Raw genomic sequence first — 16,723 nt, forward strand, 5'->3', positions numbered from 1 at the left:
TGCGAGCAATCCTCGACTCGAGCTTTTTAACACGCTTATATCGTCCACGATACTTGTCGTAAGTGCGCGGCGTAAGGGGAACTTATGAGCGGAACCATCTTCGATCAAGTTGCGGATGCGACTTGTTTCCGTCGATTCCATTCTCTCATCTCACCGAGATGGTTTAGGTTACCGCCACACACGAAAGAATGCTCTTTTATTTCTTACGAGTGTGCGAGCGATCTCCCGGATAATCGGAAGTCGTTTCCTTCAGTATTGTACTCATTGTAGCCTTAACAGCTACTCGTCTCGACGTTGGCGGGACGTCGTTTGACATTTCCGCCTTTCTCTCTCTCTCTCTCTTTCTTCCTCGGTTCATGAAGTGCGGCGCGCTGCGTCAATGATCGCGCCGTTACCTTTTTTCGTTCGAATTTCTCACCCGTCGTATTCAACTGGCAGGTGAAGGATAGAAACGTGAAACAATTACGCCAATCTTCCTCCCCCCTCGCTGCACAGAGGGAAGGACAGACGGATGACGTGCTTGCACGAGGATATTTCGAGGGTTCGACACCACGGGGTCCGTATAATTAATTCAGAGCGATCTTTTTAAAATAAAACGTCCGCGACCCGGTGGAATATAAACAGTCTTAGATGTAGGAAGCGACGAGGTATTCTATAATTGGCCCGGTCCAACGATTTCCCCGTCTCAAACCAACGTGATCCGTCAGATCGTCCACATGGGGTGTTGTCGTAAGAAAGAGGTAATCGCGGTTGCTATAATTTCATATAACACAACGTTAGCGGAAACACCGATTAGAATTGGATCTTTTTCGCTAGAAAAACACGATAGCAAAAAGAGGGGAGATTGGGAAAATTAGCCGGGCTGTTAACCTTCTTACAACGCGGATTCCGTTTGTTTCAATCGGACGGGGCTCGCGTAACGGAAACTTCTGGAACGGAAATTTTGCGGAACTCTGCTCGTTGTTTCTGCGCAGCGTGCATTTGTATTCCAATCGGGCGCTTGTTGTCTCGACATTTCGCCGGTGACGCAAGTTTGTCGAATAATTTATACATAGTCCCCTAAATACTAAAATTTGTATACTTTTGAAGTATTATAGTTACAATTCTCTTCGTAAGTTTTCTTCAGGTAATTACATTAAAATACAAAACTTGTGTAACGTTAAAATTAAAAATCCCAATACGCCAAATAATACACGCGTGAAAATTAATTCAATTGTTCGTTGATAATAATTTCATCCGTTCGTTATTTTAATCTTCTTCGACACGATGTCATGTTTGACAGTTTGAAGTTCAAAGAGACGATTGAGAAAAAGACTCTGCATCTCTTCTTTTATTCGAACAGTCATCTTCACCCAATAAAGCCCTGGCGAGAGCTTTCTCAAATAGCTCGGTAGATCCCCGGTTACTCGTGAATCCTTTGTAATTGGCGATTTGATAGATTGATAATACCGTCCGATTTGGTGCATTTCGGAAATACGAGAGAAAGAGAGAGAGAGAGAGAAGGATAAGGGAGCAATAACGGTGACTTTAATTAATTCCTTCCTGATCAGAATGCTGCAATCGAATACGCGATATCGACGTTCGCGTCAAATTGCACGGTCACTATTCGTTGCACTGAATACATGTAATCACAAATAAGTAGCAGTACTCCACGATACAAGAAGATAAATTAAGGAAAAGAGAATAAAAGAAGGGAAGACGAGTGAGAATTCGTGAGAGATGCGCACTATTGTTGCGCAAAATGATCCATTAATCCGTCAAAACGATCGTCAATTAATCGCGACTCTCGGATTTTCAGTCGGAAATTCTGACCGAGCGAGGGATTCTTTTTGGAAAATTGGCCGTCCCGATAGACGTGCCAAGTCGGAAACCATGCGTCGGGATCTACCGTTCAGTTTGGGTTTTATCAAACACAAAAATCGCACCGCCATTGTGAGGTATACGATGAAACGCGCGCTAGAAACAGAATACTCTTTATATACCGGAGGAAATTCCGGCCGGAGCGAATACAATATCGCGCAAAAGTCGAATCCCCCGTTTCCGCCTTTTTTGACGTCGGCTTCATCCGCGTAGCGGAAGCTCAGGTAGCGGTTCATCGTTATCGTCGTCATCGTCGACACGTGCGTGCAGTTTATGATAATATTTAATCGGGTTATAGACGCGCGAGAGGCGAATATAGAGCGACGGAGCGAGTCGAATAGACCACCTCGTGGCGGTGGTCGGCGGTGGTCAGTCGATGTTCCGTGTTCGAGTGTTCTGCCGTTGTGTCGCCGTTATGTCGCCGATAATCCAGTTACAGCTGAGCTGCGAATGTTACACGGTGCGCGCCCCACGTCGCGCTTTCCGCTCACGCATAGTCGCGCATTTTTCCGCCCGAGTTCTTCGCGTTTCCCAGCCTTTCCTGAAGGACCGTCGCTGAAGCGTATTCGCTTGAATTTTCCGTGAGTGGCGGCCGTGCTGGCGATGCCGCGCCATCGTCGTCATCGTCATCGGTGGCCTCGATCAACGTTGCGTGGCGTCGTCGCGGGAATTAACGCCGCGCACGTCGCGTCGCGTCGTTTGTTCGTCGCTCGTTCCGTTTAACGCGATTACTCGTAGCTGGACTTGTCGGCCGCATTCGTCGGTTCTGATATGCGTCGTCCATTCATCTATATCGCATCGTCGATGTCATTCATCAACAACTTCCTCTAATTAGCTTCGACGGGCCATCCCCGCGGAGGTTCTCGTTTTCTCGTGATCGCGACGACGTCTCCTACACGTTATCCTCCTCCGCGCGCGCGATCGAACATCATCCCTGGAGAAAACGTCAGGCTTTTATTCGCGCGATCGAGCGATTGGCGCGGAATATGCTCGTCTCTCTCTCTCACATGTATATATATGGTATAGCGTGGAAGGACGACTGCGCGTGAAATATCGTTGTTCCTGCGTTCGCTTGTATCACCCGGTCGCCTCCGTTGGGTTCATTTCTCTTCTCACGTCACGTCAGCGTTTACAAAATCGAATATCTGCCGGGAAACATTACTCACTTTTCATTGCACATATACTCAAGGATCGCGGATCGCGCGTACTTCGTATGCTGGAAATATATCCGAAAGATTGCAGATAGCGAAAATTTGCTAAACGTCCTCCCCTCTTTCCCAGGCCAACTCAATCGTTGCTCTTCGTGGTGACATCGCGTGCGATCCGGTGTATCTTGAGAACGCACGAGATGCCTCTTGTCTTATTGCAAACGCTCGAATATTAAAGGAGGGAGATTATACGCATATATTATACATATTGCAAGGCTAAAGGATACTGAAAAATCATTGCGCTAAGTCCTTCTCTTCGCGACGGGTCGATCGTCTTTCCTTTCGCGGCAATGGTTTTATGGCACAATCCACGTACGATTGAATATGCCGAGATTCATTTTTCTACCGTCTGTATGCCTGTTACGGTAGATATTCGGAAATGACGTTGTCGTATTTTGTCTTCAAGTTATTCCGTCATCCCACAATTCGCTTCGCACGGCTGTCGTTCGGTATACCGCAGTAATCCAAAATACATATGCCATAACCCTTTATTTTAAACATTCTTATTTTAGGACACTCATTTCTTTTCTTTTTTACAGTCCTAGAAAACGAATACGCATCTGTGGATAAACATCACAAATATCTAACCCTATCGTTGGAATTGTTTTATCATTTACTGACTGCACGCACACTTTCGCAAATTATTCTTCTTTTCGGGACCTAAGCCTGATCGTATTCGAGCGATTCTCGTTTTTACAGGCGATAAATCGCCTCTTGCACGAGCCTGAATAAAGCACAGAGGACAGTGCCCCGTTTTACTCCTGTTATTCGATACATGCCGCCGAACGTCGAGTATCGTGCGAGTATCGCCACAAGTATACCGTGAACAAGCCGAGTCGGCGATATCCAGTTACGAGTGCATGAAAACTTTATCAATTACGAGCGACCGTGTCCTATTCCTCGGATTGTCATGATGATGTTGCAGAATTTCGGAAGTGCCGCCTCACGATGGTACTTTTGACTCTCTCACCTGTTCAAATTCACAACGGGAAGAATCGCCGCGGCGAAACGCAAACCATTTTGTCTCCGCTGAACTGAGCAAAGGTGATCAAACTGGGCAAGCCGAATAAACCCGTTTTTTGTTTCCGGTAACGATTGATGAATCTTCGGGAACATTCAACGACCAAAGTTTCAGGCCTATCGAATGTCGCGTCCGGTGCTTGGCTTTCGTCCCAGCTTCATCAGAAGTGATCTCCTATCGAACAAACGACTGGCAGAAAGAAGACCTAAGCGAAGGTGCGAGAGGGAAAAGAACGGCGCTACGACTGTCCGAACTGTCGTCTCGATTAATCCGCTGACGGGGTGCGTTTTTTCTCTTCGAAGTACCCGGCGGTCAGCAAGTGCGTCGCGCGTAAATTAGGGAAAATTCACGGAATCGCGGTGCGCGTAACGTCAACGCCGTCATATGTCGCAACTCGATGAACTGATATCGCCGAGGCGTGAAGGAACGGGTCGAACGTGGCTATCTGACGCCATTCGCGAGATTCCTTTCAGATTGTTGTCGTACGAGTGATTTCGCGAGTGTGATAAGTGTATCACGGGACACTGAAGGATGGAGAGGAATCGAAGTTGCGCAAAGTCACAGAAGTATCGAAGGACAGGATTCGCGTCCTCGTGCGTTTTCTCTTGAGGCTCGCAACCGACGTACTTATCGAGTATAACCGGATGTGAGAAGTCGCGCGTTAAATACGAGCTCGTCGACTGATCGCGGGTGTGAACCGAGCTCCACCGGTGTTGAGCTACATTCAACAGACACCTGATGTAAGTTTTCTAATTAACATCAACAATACGTACATAAACGCGCGGAGTGTGTTTGTACCTCATCTTTCGCTTCTAATCTTCTCCCGAAACTTCGTGGATCATTCCGTTCGGCGTGAATCATGTTTGCATAAAGCGGAATTGTGTAAAGCAGGAGAGCTTACAGGATTGAATCACGAACGTTGGAACAGGAAGAGAGAGAGAGAGAGATCGAAAACATCGAGAGAAGTATTTATCATGTATTGAGAAAACGAAAAGTTTCATCCCCTAATTTTAACCGAGTGTTCGACGAAGTACTCCGAATGTCGCGCGGCGATTTCGCAGGGGCGGAAATGTCACAGCCGAGAAAGTGAAGTCGAGGAAGATTGAAGGAAAACGGAACAGGTCGGATGTCGTACAAAGTCAGACACCGGACGACGAGAGAATTCGCGAGCGCCGTCGTATCAATCGATCTAAAGCCTGAAAACGCAGCCTAACAAAGCACATCGCGTTGGAGAACATTGAATGAAAGAAGAAAAGAGAGAGAGAGAGCCACTGAAGAGTCAGGGGGAAAAGAGAGACGGGAGGTCATATATGCTTGTGTCGTGCATTCTCACGGGAAATCAGCGGCCGCGGAGAGAAGTCGGGGGAGGACCCGATGGTGTCTCAGGATGATGACTTCTTCTTTATCAACGACCGGCTGGCAAATTGATAACGAGCCAATAATGTCGTACTCCACGGAAACGAGGCTCACGTGAGAGATCCGCAGCGTTGGATCTTCAAGGTGGCTCGCGAATCGAAGGGAACTTCTCTCGAAAAAAAGAAGAAAAAAGTCCGACGACGTTCGTTGTCGCGTTTAACCGGAAACGATCCTTAAATTTCATGGCGGACCCATCGACGTTTCGTCCCGCGTCGTTCGCTGATTGTAGAGGAGCGGCTCGATCGTTGCGCGAACACGGGCGACGACGACGACGCGAGGGGAACGAGGCTCTTGAAAAATAGGGCAAGTACGGGCGTCAGGGGGATACGCGGCTGGATCGGACGTAGCGCGCGCGTTTTAGTTTGCGCGATAAAAAGTCGGCTGGTCGCCGATAAGAGTGGGATTATACGTAAAAACTGTGGATAAAGAGATCAAGCGACGGAAATTGGGAAGATCCTGCGAGCGGTGGACGAGAGAAAGTAGGAGAGGAGAAGAAGAGAGAAGGAGAGAGAGAGAGTATCGACGACATTAACGCGCCACGAGAAGGGATAGAATTCGGTCTTCGGCTTCGTCCATGCTCCTTTTCCCTTCGGTGTTGTCCACCAGCTTCGGAACTTTAAGAGCAGCGATCTGTAGACGCGCGCGCCATCCTTTAAGGTGGCTTAAAGGATATCTCGCGAGAGACCCAGGATGCGACCTGGCCTCCGCGGTGCCGCCGGGGGAATCAGACCCTTTGTCGGGAACAGGGAGAAATGAAGTTATCAGTGTCGGCTTACACAGCTCAGGCCAGTGCTCACAAAAATCTCTGCAGCTATCAGCAACAACGGAGCTACGGGGCCACCAATCAGGCATCCACGGCCCGGACCCCCTCAGACCTCGCGACGGTCCTTCCTGCCTTCAAGGTTCGTATGGCCGATTGAACTGCTCTTTTCGTTTAACCCGAAACTTTCCGACCGATGTTACGATTTACAGGATATTCGGGCTGAGATATTGCAATTCTCTAGATTTTTTTAAGCGAAATTCCAGTCGGAAAGTAGAGCGACAGCCGAGTCATCCGAAATCGAGTGACCTTTCACTTATACAGATTGAATTATTCCGCTCTAAATCTTTAAGTGAATATTATACGGAAAATTAGAGAGCGAATCTGATGTATTAGGTCTGTGTATAAGTTCCTAGGGGTTTTCCTGACGGCTTTATTTATGTATATCAAAGAAACAATATATGCATGTTTAATCACAGTATTTTCCTTCGCTTGCTACAACTTGAGGCCATTTTTCCGGGCAACAAATGGATTCCTTGATTGAAGAATGACAGATCTTTCGATGCAATAAATTCGTCGACCTCATTTCTAAATCACATACCGGAGAGATGGTATTGCATTGACTGAAATAGGTAAAAGTCGGAAGGAGCAAGGTCTGGACTATAAGTCGGGTGTGATAGGACTCTTTCTATTCAAGCTCCAGTAAGATGTCTTTTCGCGGAAGCAACATGTGGCCGAGCGTTGTCGTGGAGTAAGATGACTTTTTGATTTCTTTTTCCACGTTCCCTTTTTTTCTTGGAATTTTTCGTTCAACCGGTACGATTGACTGTAGCGTTCTGCAGTAATCGTTTCATCAGGCACCTTGAACAACTCATAATAGAGCACGCATTTTGATTCCACCAAATACAGAGGAGAATTTTATGCCTGTGAATGTTGCGCCTTAGTGTTGAGGCGGAAAGTTGTCTTGGATCTAATCGCTCCTTTTTGCGTTTAAGGGCTTTCACCGCAGATCTCGCAAATAATTCTGCTTGTTTCAGTGATAAATTTTCCGCGATGAAAATAATGCGGCATACAATGCCAGATACGCACCTTTTCGGTCTCCATTTTTAATTAAATTAAAAATGTGTTTAAATAAACAAATACGAACTGTCATATATAGGTTAACCAACAGTATTAACGTAAAACACTAACTAATTGAAGAGATTACGCACCAAGAATTTCAGTGCGTCTAAATATATAGCTCAAAGAACTTATGCACAAACCTAATATATAGGCCGATATAATTGCTTTAATGTTTGCAACGGTTTGCATATTTAATGTTACGAATATTGATTATTTCATAGAGTGTATTTCATAGTGTGACAAAAATATATCAAATATCATTCCTTTTTTTTATACGTTATTATGTTTTATATTACAAATATTACGATCATCTTTCCCTCTGAATAATAGTTGAGAAATCATTCTTTGATTGATAATTATGATACACGAATACGTCAACACAATGTGAGTGACTGAAAAATATTAGTTATTATTGCGCCACTAGATGTTAAAGCTATTGTCGATCTGTGCACAATAATAAACAGAAAAGTTGCCATAGTCGTCAGAGTATCAGAAATTCCCGTTCGATAATTGAAGTAAAACAACGCTCACTACCATTAAGATATGGGTGACCACTTTAGGATCGAAATCAATCAACATTAGTTTATTTCATCTCGTTTGCATCAACATAATTTGCTGCAAATAATATTCGCAATAATTAATTCTTGCACTAATTCACCAAAAAATCATTGAAATACTAACCAGTGATTAATCATTAATATTTTTCTCGGTGATTATTAATAATACTTTTCTGTAGAGAAAGTTTCAGAAGAATAAGAAAGTATGTGTAATTAAATGCATAAAAATATGTAAAACATACTTTGAAAACGTTTCGGAATATTCGAAAGTAAAAATGTGTTATAACGAATATCCATTATTGTGTATTGGCATATTAACATCGGTGCGTAACAGCGGGCTACTAAACAAATGATTCCATAAGTAATGGCTAAAATTCGTCATTTAATAGCGGAGATATTAAAGCGGGACCATAATATCTGTAAGAGCTATAATACCACCTTCTCCTTTTTATCTATTTTTCATACTGCATTACCTCGATTCTCTGTCGTTTCGTCGAGACTTAAGCACGAAACAGCAACAACTATAATCATAATAAATCATAATAATTATAATAAATAACTTTCAATATATGATTACGATTCCATTGAGGGACTTTGATGTTTCTTCGCCGATATGAAAAATGTATCAGAAATGCATTCTTCAATTTACTCCAGTAATGGCGAAAACTCATTCAGACAGCCCAGTGCTTCAGCGATTTCTCATCGATTTCACCTTTTTAATACTACATTTTTTTACTGTAATAATTTTACACATTGTTGCGTAACGGAGCGACAAGATGAATGCACGCGGCAATTTTAATTTTAATCAATCTTTCAGTATGTAACTAATGTAATAATACACATTTACAATAATATATTTATATTGAGCACTCTATTTATGAGAAAAAGTTGGTTTATGTAAAATCGACTTGAAACGAAACGCGATGTTGAGGTAGATTCGTAGGATAATAAAAAGCAGATACATAATTTTGCGAAATTATATATGTGACGGAGGAAAACTCCATATGTGAACTCGATGATATAAAGCCAGAACAATCGAGCGCAAAATCTTCCATCTGCTCTTAAGGAGAAAGTGACGTCTCTACATATCGCGCTAATGCTTCGGCGATGCTGAACAATGGACGTGCTACTTGGCGGTCTCGTCCAAACATGTCAAACGCGCGGCTGCACAAACATGATCAGGTATATATGAGAACGCGGCGAACATAAAACGCGCGTTAGTCCCAAGAAATCGATTGAGGCGCGAGCGAGTATCCGCTCAGCGCTAACGTGAAATTTGTTCCAAAGGAAGTGTAGCTAATCTGCCTTTCCCCGTAAATAGATCGTTCGTTCCGGTCATGCGAGAATACGTGTATGTCAGCATCGTTTTCGATTTATGTCGAAAATCTAAAAAAATAGCAAAGAAAGTTTGACATCTGATTCAATTTCATCAATGTGTTCGTAAATTCGTCGCATCTGTGAGGAAAAAAGAGAGAGAGAGTTACATATTAATTTACGCTGCTATTCGGCAAAATGATTCGTACATACAGTCGTTCCTAATCCGATTCAACTGAACGTAACGTGCTATGGATTAGCCTCTTGTTCTCTGTATGTCTCTTTCTCGTGCCGCACACTCTTTAACCTTTTCGTGATAGACCACCTGCCAGAAATAAAGATATCACGAGGTCCGCTCGTAGCGCCTGCCCAATTACTACTGATTGCCCTCCGGACGTTCGCGCGCAAAGTGCTCCTGCGGGAGCGAGTCCTGCGAGGAACCAGCAGTTAGCGTTACGTCGTGTGACACGAACGATACTACTTTTTTAATTACGTAATTGTATATACGTCATACGTATGCATTATCGGCTCGAACACGCGTTCGTTCAATTCGAGGAACGGGACTGCATTCGATGCGAACGACGCGAACATAGCGTAACCTCGCAAATCCGGGAAAAGTTACCGCGCTGCATAGGGCGCGGTGTATAACATGAAATTGATTTCCCTCGGGAAAACAATTTTATAGAAGAGAAACGGTTAAATCGACAAATATAAATGCGGGTCGAGTCAAACGGAATCACATGTGCAGGATGAAAAAATTTTGTGTTAAATTTAACATGTTCCCACATGTCGCCCAAACGGCCCACTCAAATAATTGCGTTAACACAAAATAAACGTTAAGCAATGAAAGTAACACAAATATATAACAGATTAACAGATGGCAATTATCGAGGAAAAATAACTCTAAAACTCTTGTAACAATACCGGTGAGACAAAATAAAACAGAGGTCCGAAACATATTGAACGCGTGCGCGCGCAGTGATTTTATGATGGTAATTGAAACGCAATAATTATGGTAATCTCGCGGATAGCATCGGAGAGGGAAAAGATTAAAATGGAACATCCTCATGTACATCAATGACAGACGTCAAGACTCTAAAGACAAATATAAAGTGCTTTATTACGCCCGGGCCATGTGCGTACGATGTACTATTCCGCGGTGGGGCTTTAAAAATTAAAGAGACACGCGTGTTTAGCACCATTCGGAAGACATCTATCATACCGCGAGAGCAATTTCGCGAACGTATCGAAATACTCGGCTAATCGATTCGCCAGGAATGCCCAATTACATGTTATTCCTTCAAATTCTTGTTTTACATTGCATCGCGTTCCGTCGCCGACACGCCGTGTCGCGTCGGACCGCATCAAGTCGCGTCACGCTGTGGGCGTCGGCGGCGCGACGCTTAATTGACAGGTCGCTAGATATTACGGCTCGTCATTTCATGCGTCGCGCTTTTACATTGGAATTCGTGCGCGCCCGCGTTGAATCGCGCGAAAACCGCGATGGAATCCTTTTCCGCGGTCCTATCGTAACGACGCGATCCCCGTGGAAACGAAAAATTGACTTGCCGTAGACCTATTGTATTCTTTCGTTTGCAGAAAAAAGCGAAATATTCTTACAGTTATTCTTTTTTTTTTCGAACAATTGTTCAAAGTTGTACTTATAGTATAAACTTATAGTTTAGGTCAATATGAATAAAAAAAGTCCTCCGCCATTTCGCAAACAACACGCAAAGTTTCGAGTTATTGAGGATTGAAAATGGTCATCTATAGAAGCTCCTTTAATTAATGATTCAAAAAGTTGCGTGTTATTTAAAAAATGATAAAAAATTTTTCGTTCAGAGTGGCCTGATCTACAAGTATGCGCGACAACTATTGTATTTAGCGACAGACATCAGTATATCGCATCTCGAACCTGTCGTGGTTTAGCATCCATATAGTCGAGTATTTTTTAAAATACTGTTCTTAAATTTATTCGATACATCGACATCTTTAATATTACTCGATCTAAAGGATCATAAACGAATTGGCTTTAAATTACTAAAGGCTGTAGGAACAGAAATAATAATAGTCAGAAGAATAAAAAAATTATCGCAATGAGGAGAGTGGGAAAGAGCAATTAGCAGGCACTCCGATTAGCCCGCTGTGCCAAATACTCACTGTCAAAACCTGCATGAAGAAGGGGGCTTCCTCTATTTCGGCGCGGTGCTTCATAGGATCCTCTCATCCCGTTGATGCTTGGTTCTCAAGTATATCGATATCGCCATCGCGTTGAACGTAATAGAACGTAGAGAGACAAACGGAAGAGCGAGGCCAGTTTTATTCGCGAGATGTCGTATCAATCGCATCAAACTTCGGCGAGTCGCCGTTCTCTCTGAACGAGCACGACAGTTCGCGGCGACATTCCAGAGACCCCTTCTACCCGGAGACTTTTTCAAATTTAATTTCGAATCATGAAAAGGAAAAGTTTTCGCGGGTACGAAGAGAGAGAGAGAGAGAGAGAGCAGAAAACTGAAAGATATCCTTATATCGAAGTATCGACTGAATTTTTTATCTCGCCACTGTCGCGATCATCAATAACGACGCATAAAGGAATTACTTATTCTCGGTTGTGTCGTTTTCGTACACCAGGGAGATATTAAGCAGGTAGATTATCTATCTTCGACGACGGGGCGGTATTCCCTTAAGCGTCGAAGCAAGTCGAATGGCACTTGCGGCGGTGACAAAAAAGGAGAGGAAGAAGAAGAAGAGTATATAGGATTGCGAGGTCAGAGGTAGGTGGCCCGAATGACCGAGAGAGCATCGATGGTCGACTTCCTGAGAAGAGCAGCGCGTAAGGCGGAATCGTCAAGGTCGGTCATCGGACACGGGGATGAACGGGGGCGAGAAATGAAGGGAGGAAAACAATGAGGCAGTGGTGGCAGCGGTGGAGGCAACACGACAATGGCGTCGCGACGCGCGGTGCTGCTGCTTCTCGAAGGAGAAGAATCGCGAAGTCGCTTACGAGCGGAGGGAGGACCGCCACAACGCTGCACATGGCAACTCCCAAGGAAGATCAATATCCCCACCAATCGTACTTCTCTCTTGAGCTTTCTATGGCGGCACACTGTTTCTCTGTGGCCGTGCGCGCGCGATATATAGCCAGAGCGGCTTCTTCTTCTCCTTCCCGCGCGCCCGTCGCTTTTTCTCCCCCCTAACCACCCCTTCGCTCGCTAGCTGGCTAGCTGCCACCTTAACGCGCGCGTCTTCTTCCTCCGAGTTCCTTTACTTTCGTCTCTGTTTTCCCGATGTGCGGAGAGAGATATTAGGTCACGATTGATCGATCCGCCGTATTCGATGGATGGTATTCGGTTCCGCTGAACGAAGATACTTCGAACGGAATCCTCGTTACTTCCTGATGGTACTCGCTATCGACGCTTCTGAAAGTGGGCGATGGGAGGAGTTTAAGAATTTGCTTGTTCTTTCGGCGCTATTTATAATTTCGGTGTAATGTAAAGTCTTATCTCGGCGAGAGATATCGATCTCACTTTCGCCGTGCTTCTTCATCTTTTTAATCCTCGATTAAAAGGATAACGCGCACGCGCAGTAACAGTTTGTTGTTTTTTTGTTGAAGGACAGAACTTACAATTTACCTCCTGAAGATTATTACCGAAACCGCGGGACAAATTAAGGATTGATCGAGTTGTGAAATTTTATTTTAAATATCGTTTGACGGAAGAACATCGGAAGTAGAAAAATATGTGGAATATAAAATACACAAAGATTCACAGTATCAGAGAGAGAGAGAAAGAGAAAGAGAGAGAGAAAATTTTGGTACCGACTTAATTACAAATGCCGCTTTACCACCCGTGTTACTTCAAAATATTATTCTCGGCTTATATTAATATGCGAGACTCGCATGTTTTACCTCATGAAATTTTTCATTTGTTGATCATGTTCCCATTAAGTTGAGTGAATGGCGCATCGAAATCAAAAAGATAATTTCCGAACGTGAATATTCTACGCACTCGCAAAAGGCGTCAAAGGGCAGTGCTGTTTGCAGCTGCGAAATTGAGTACTCGGACATATATTGCATCAAATCGTTTAGGATAGAACGCGCAGTTAAATGCACGCTCACGATCTTCGTATTCTCCTGTGTACGCGTGCTGCCTTTGCAGAAATACTGAGAATTAGTAAAGAATTTACAATGATGAAATACTGACAGTAATTTTTGCAAAAAGTGGCGGATCAAGCAAATGTATCCAATAATCCTGCAATTTTTGCATGTCAATATCTGCACCAACTGTCGATGCCAACGGGACATAAATCATGCTCAGGATCCTCGTCAGATGAACATAAATGCTTCAATGTAGCATTTATGGAATTTTTCATGCCTTCCACACCATTTTTTTCTGGCAGCTAGTCCATAATAATTGGAAAGCGTATTAATTAAATGAACTGTTAACGTCCCTTTTTTCTTTTCTTTTTGAACAATTTTTCATATGACTATGTGAAATATGTTCCTAGGTGTAAGGACCGGTTTCATTATCGAACAATTCTCCGGGGTTTTTTATATACAATAAGCTGTGACTTCCGTAATTTTCCGAATTTTTCGATGCAGTTTTAGGAACAGATTCTTAAAAGTATGTACTTTCATAAAATGCAAAGAAATAAACAAAAAATCGATTTCGACCCTAGAAACGGCCTCCCCTCCCCCCAAGCCGCGTCAAGTCCCGCATGTTTGAATTACGGGAACATAGCGCCTAAAAAGCAATAAGCAAAAGAGTCGTCGTCGTACCTTTGTCGTCGTTGTCACTGCCGTCTTAGGCGTTGCCTAGTGCGCGCGACGTGTATCGGGAAATTTACATCCACGCCCAACCAAGGACACATGAACCGTCGCGTCGCAGAACCGCTCGCTCGCGCATACGAACTATGTAAATGCCAGTCTGCGCGTGCTACGGAATGATGCAAAAATTAGCGGCAACTCGTATCTAGCCGGCCCGTTACGAGTCTACCGGTAACGAGCGAGGGGATGCGGGATGGGCTCTGCGAGATATTCTCGCATGTAATTTATATTCCTCCTCGCCTTCCGCCTTGCCACACTCCTTCGATGCTACCGACGCTATGCTAGTCATTTCGGATGTGCCAAGATTTTTCAAGCCGTAGGAACTTAATTTCGCAGCTGTCTGAGGCGCGCGCGCGCCTCGTTCGTTGTAATTCACTTTTCTCCCCTTTCGACTCTTGTCGGACTATGTTCGTTCATGGATGGAAGAAAATTAGGGATGAAAGTAGCTTATTAGGGAAACAATAGGCTGGAAAAAGTTAAGTCAATTATATAAAATAACTGTTATATATATTCAGAGTTAGGAATATTACTTAAAAAAAGTAACACATTACCGTTACTTTTCGTAAAAAATAACTCGTTACTATTACTAAGAAAGTAACGATTTGGTACATTTTTATTACTTTTATAATACTAAAATTCGGTACTTTTTTTATTACTTTTATAATACTAAAATAAAATATGTAATTGATTTTATAATAAAATTATTATTATTATTTTTATTTTTATATATAATATATAAACTTGTAATCTTATATTGTATGGAAAATCAATAAATTTTAATTATTCCAAAATTTATTTATTTTTTAAATTTCTTTTTGCTCTCAAAACAATTAAAGAAATATTATTTTATTGAGAAAAAAGAAAAGAGGACAATACAAGAAGTCGAACGCAGACTTACGATTTCGCAGGTAATCACCTTACTACGCTGTTACGTGCCGTTTCGAGATTCGGTTTTGTTATTGGTATAAGCACTACGCCGAAATTTTTTTTTGTTAATAACTTTTAAATAGCTGGCCACCTACACTTAATATTTTATATTTATACTTGGAGTCCCCCGCCCTGCAAACTATTAAAGTTTGCTTTAGATCTGCGTGACCTAATTCATAAGATCTTTTTGTGAGTAAAACGTGATTTCTTAAAAATAATTAAATTATAATAATAAATGTAATTAAAAACAAATTAAACAGATTTTATATAAAATTACATTAAGAATTGAATTATAAGCATATCTTTTTTATTCAAAGAAAATATTAGGCCATCGAGAGCGAAGCACAGATGTGTAGTGCTATATATAAATTTTAAATTATTATGCGGAAATAATTGTTAATAAAGACTGGTGGGAGAAGTATTAGTATTAAAAGGGAGAAGAGAGTTTTCTAACAATACCTGGATAGCAACATTTGAAGTGAGTAAGATTTATCGGGTAAGCGTAGAGCTTAAGTAGCTTAGTGGTGAAGTAGTCGCCCGGCAAGCGAAAGGTCCAGGGTTCGATTCCCGGCTTTACGCTACTACCGCGGACTCCGTTTATTCCTTTCTTCTTCTTGTTAATATATAATAAAAGGGCGATCATTTCGTCCATCCTCAGAAACTAAAAGATCAGACACAAATGTCATTGGCGGTGAATCTTTCAGATTATTTTCGCGCGAAAATTTCAAATTTATACATTGCACTTTTTGCAACATCTGTGCTTCGCTTTTGATCTATTAGGTGTATAAATTAATTCTCGGCCCCTACATTAAATCGACTACAGCATCTACTGAAATTGAAGATTTTTCCTGCCGAATAGTCGTTTTAAAGCGTCACCTCTAAGTTTTAAAACGAGCTATAATAGTTGATGGAATTACTGACATAATCTCAAAAAACAGTAATAAAAGCAATGTCGTTCGAAAAGCAGCAGCACTTGGGGCACTGCCTCTTTTTCGTATTCCAACAAAAAAAATGCTGAAGAAGCACAAGAAATGATTTGTTCGGCCTTGAGCGAGAATGCTGTGTCCGTGTGGCACATGTAAAAAGTGGTTCCAGAAGTTCCGGGTTGGAAATTTTGATCTCCAGGATAAAGAACGTTCTGGGCAACTAAAAATTTGAAGATAAGGAATTGGAGAAATTACACAACGAAAGTCTTTGTTAAACGCAAAAGGAGCTTGTTGAAGAACTGAGTCACTCAACCGGCTATTTCTATTAACATTTAGAGAAGAAACTCGGAAGAATACAGAAGAAAAGTCGTTGGATTCCTCACAACTTTACTACTGAAAACAAAATTCGACGCTGTGCCACGGCAATGTCCTTCTTATCATGATTTAAACAAAAGAACTTTTTGCATAAAATTGTGATTGGGGATGAAAAATGGATATTGACAATCCTAAGAGACGAAAGTCATGGGTTTATTCGGGTCAACCATTGACAAGTGACAGTGACATTGACTGCGAAACCGTACATTCATTCGAAAAAAATATTGTGCATTTGATGGAATTTCAAAGGTGTTATTTATTATGAGATGCTCAAATCCGATGAAACTGTTATTTCTAAATGTTATCAGGAGCAAATGATAAAATTAAGTGACGCTATTGAAGAAAAAAGATCTTTTACCGGTAGTGGAAGTAGCAGGTGATTTTGTTGCACGACAACGCACGGCCATACACG

General features: G+C 42.6%; 1 protein-coding gene across 1 annotated transcript in view; it reads left to right on the forward strand.

Annotated features, from left to right (window-relative positions):
* The first annotated feature begins 6,012 nt into the window (after positions 1-6,012).
* LOC106751571 overlaps positions 6,013-16,723 on the forward strand; it is a 71,508-nt gene continuing 60,797 nt past the window's right edge. Inside the window, exon 1 of the mRNA XM_014632493.1 lies at positions 6,013-6,407. Within this exon, the coding sequence (XP_014487979.1) occupies positions 6,258-6,407 (150 nt within the window). The 5' untranslated portion in view covers positions 6,013-6,257. The remainder of the gene's footprint in view (positions 6,408-16,723) is intronic.

This window comes from Dinoponera quadriceps, unplaced genomic scaffold (assembly GCF_001313825.1).
Source record: "Dinoponera quadriceps isolate SergipeBrazil2010 unplaced genomic scaffold, ASM131382v1 scaffold46, whole genome shotgun sequence".
Classification (NCBI taxonomy): Eukaryota; Metazoa; Arthropoda; class Insecta; order Hymenoptera; family Formicidae; genus Dinoponera; species Dinoponera quadriceps.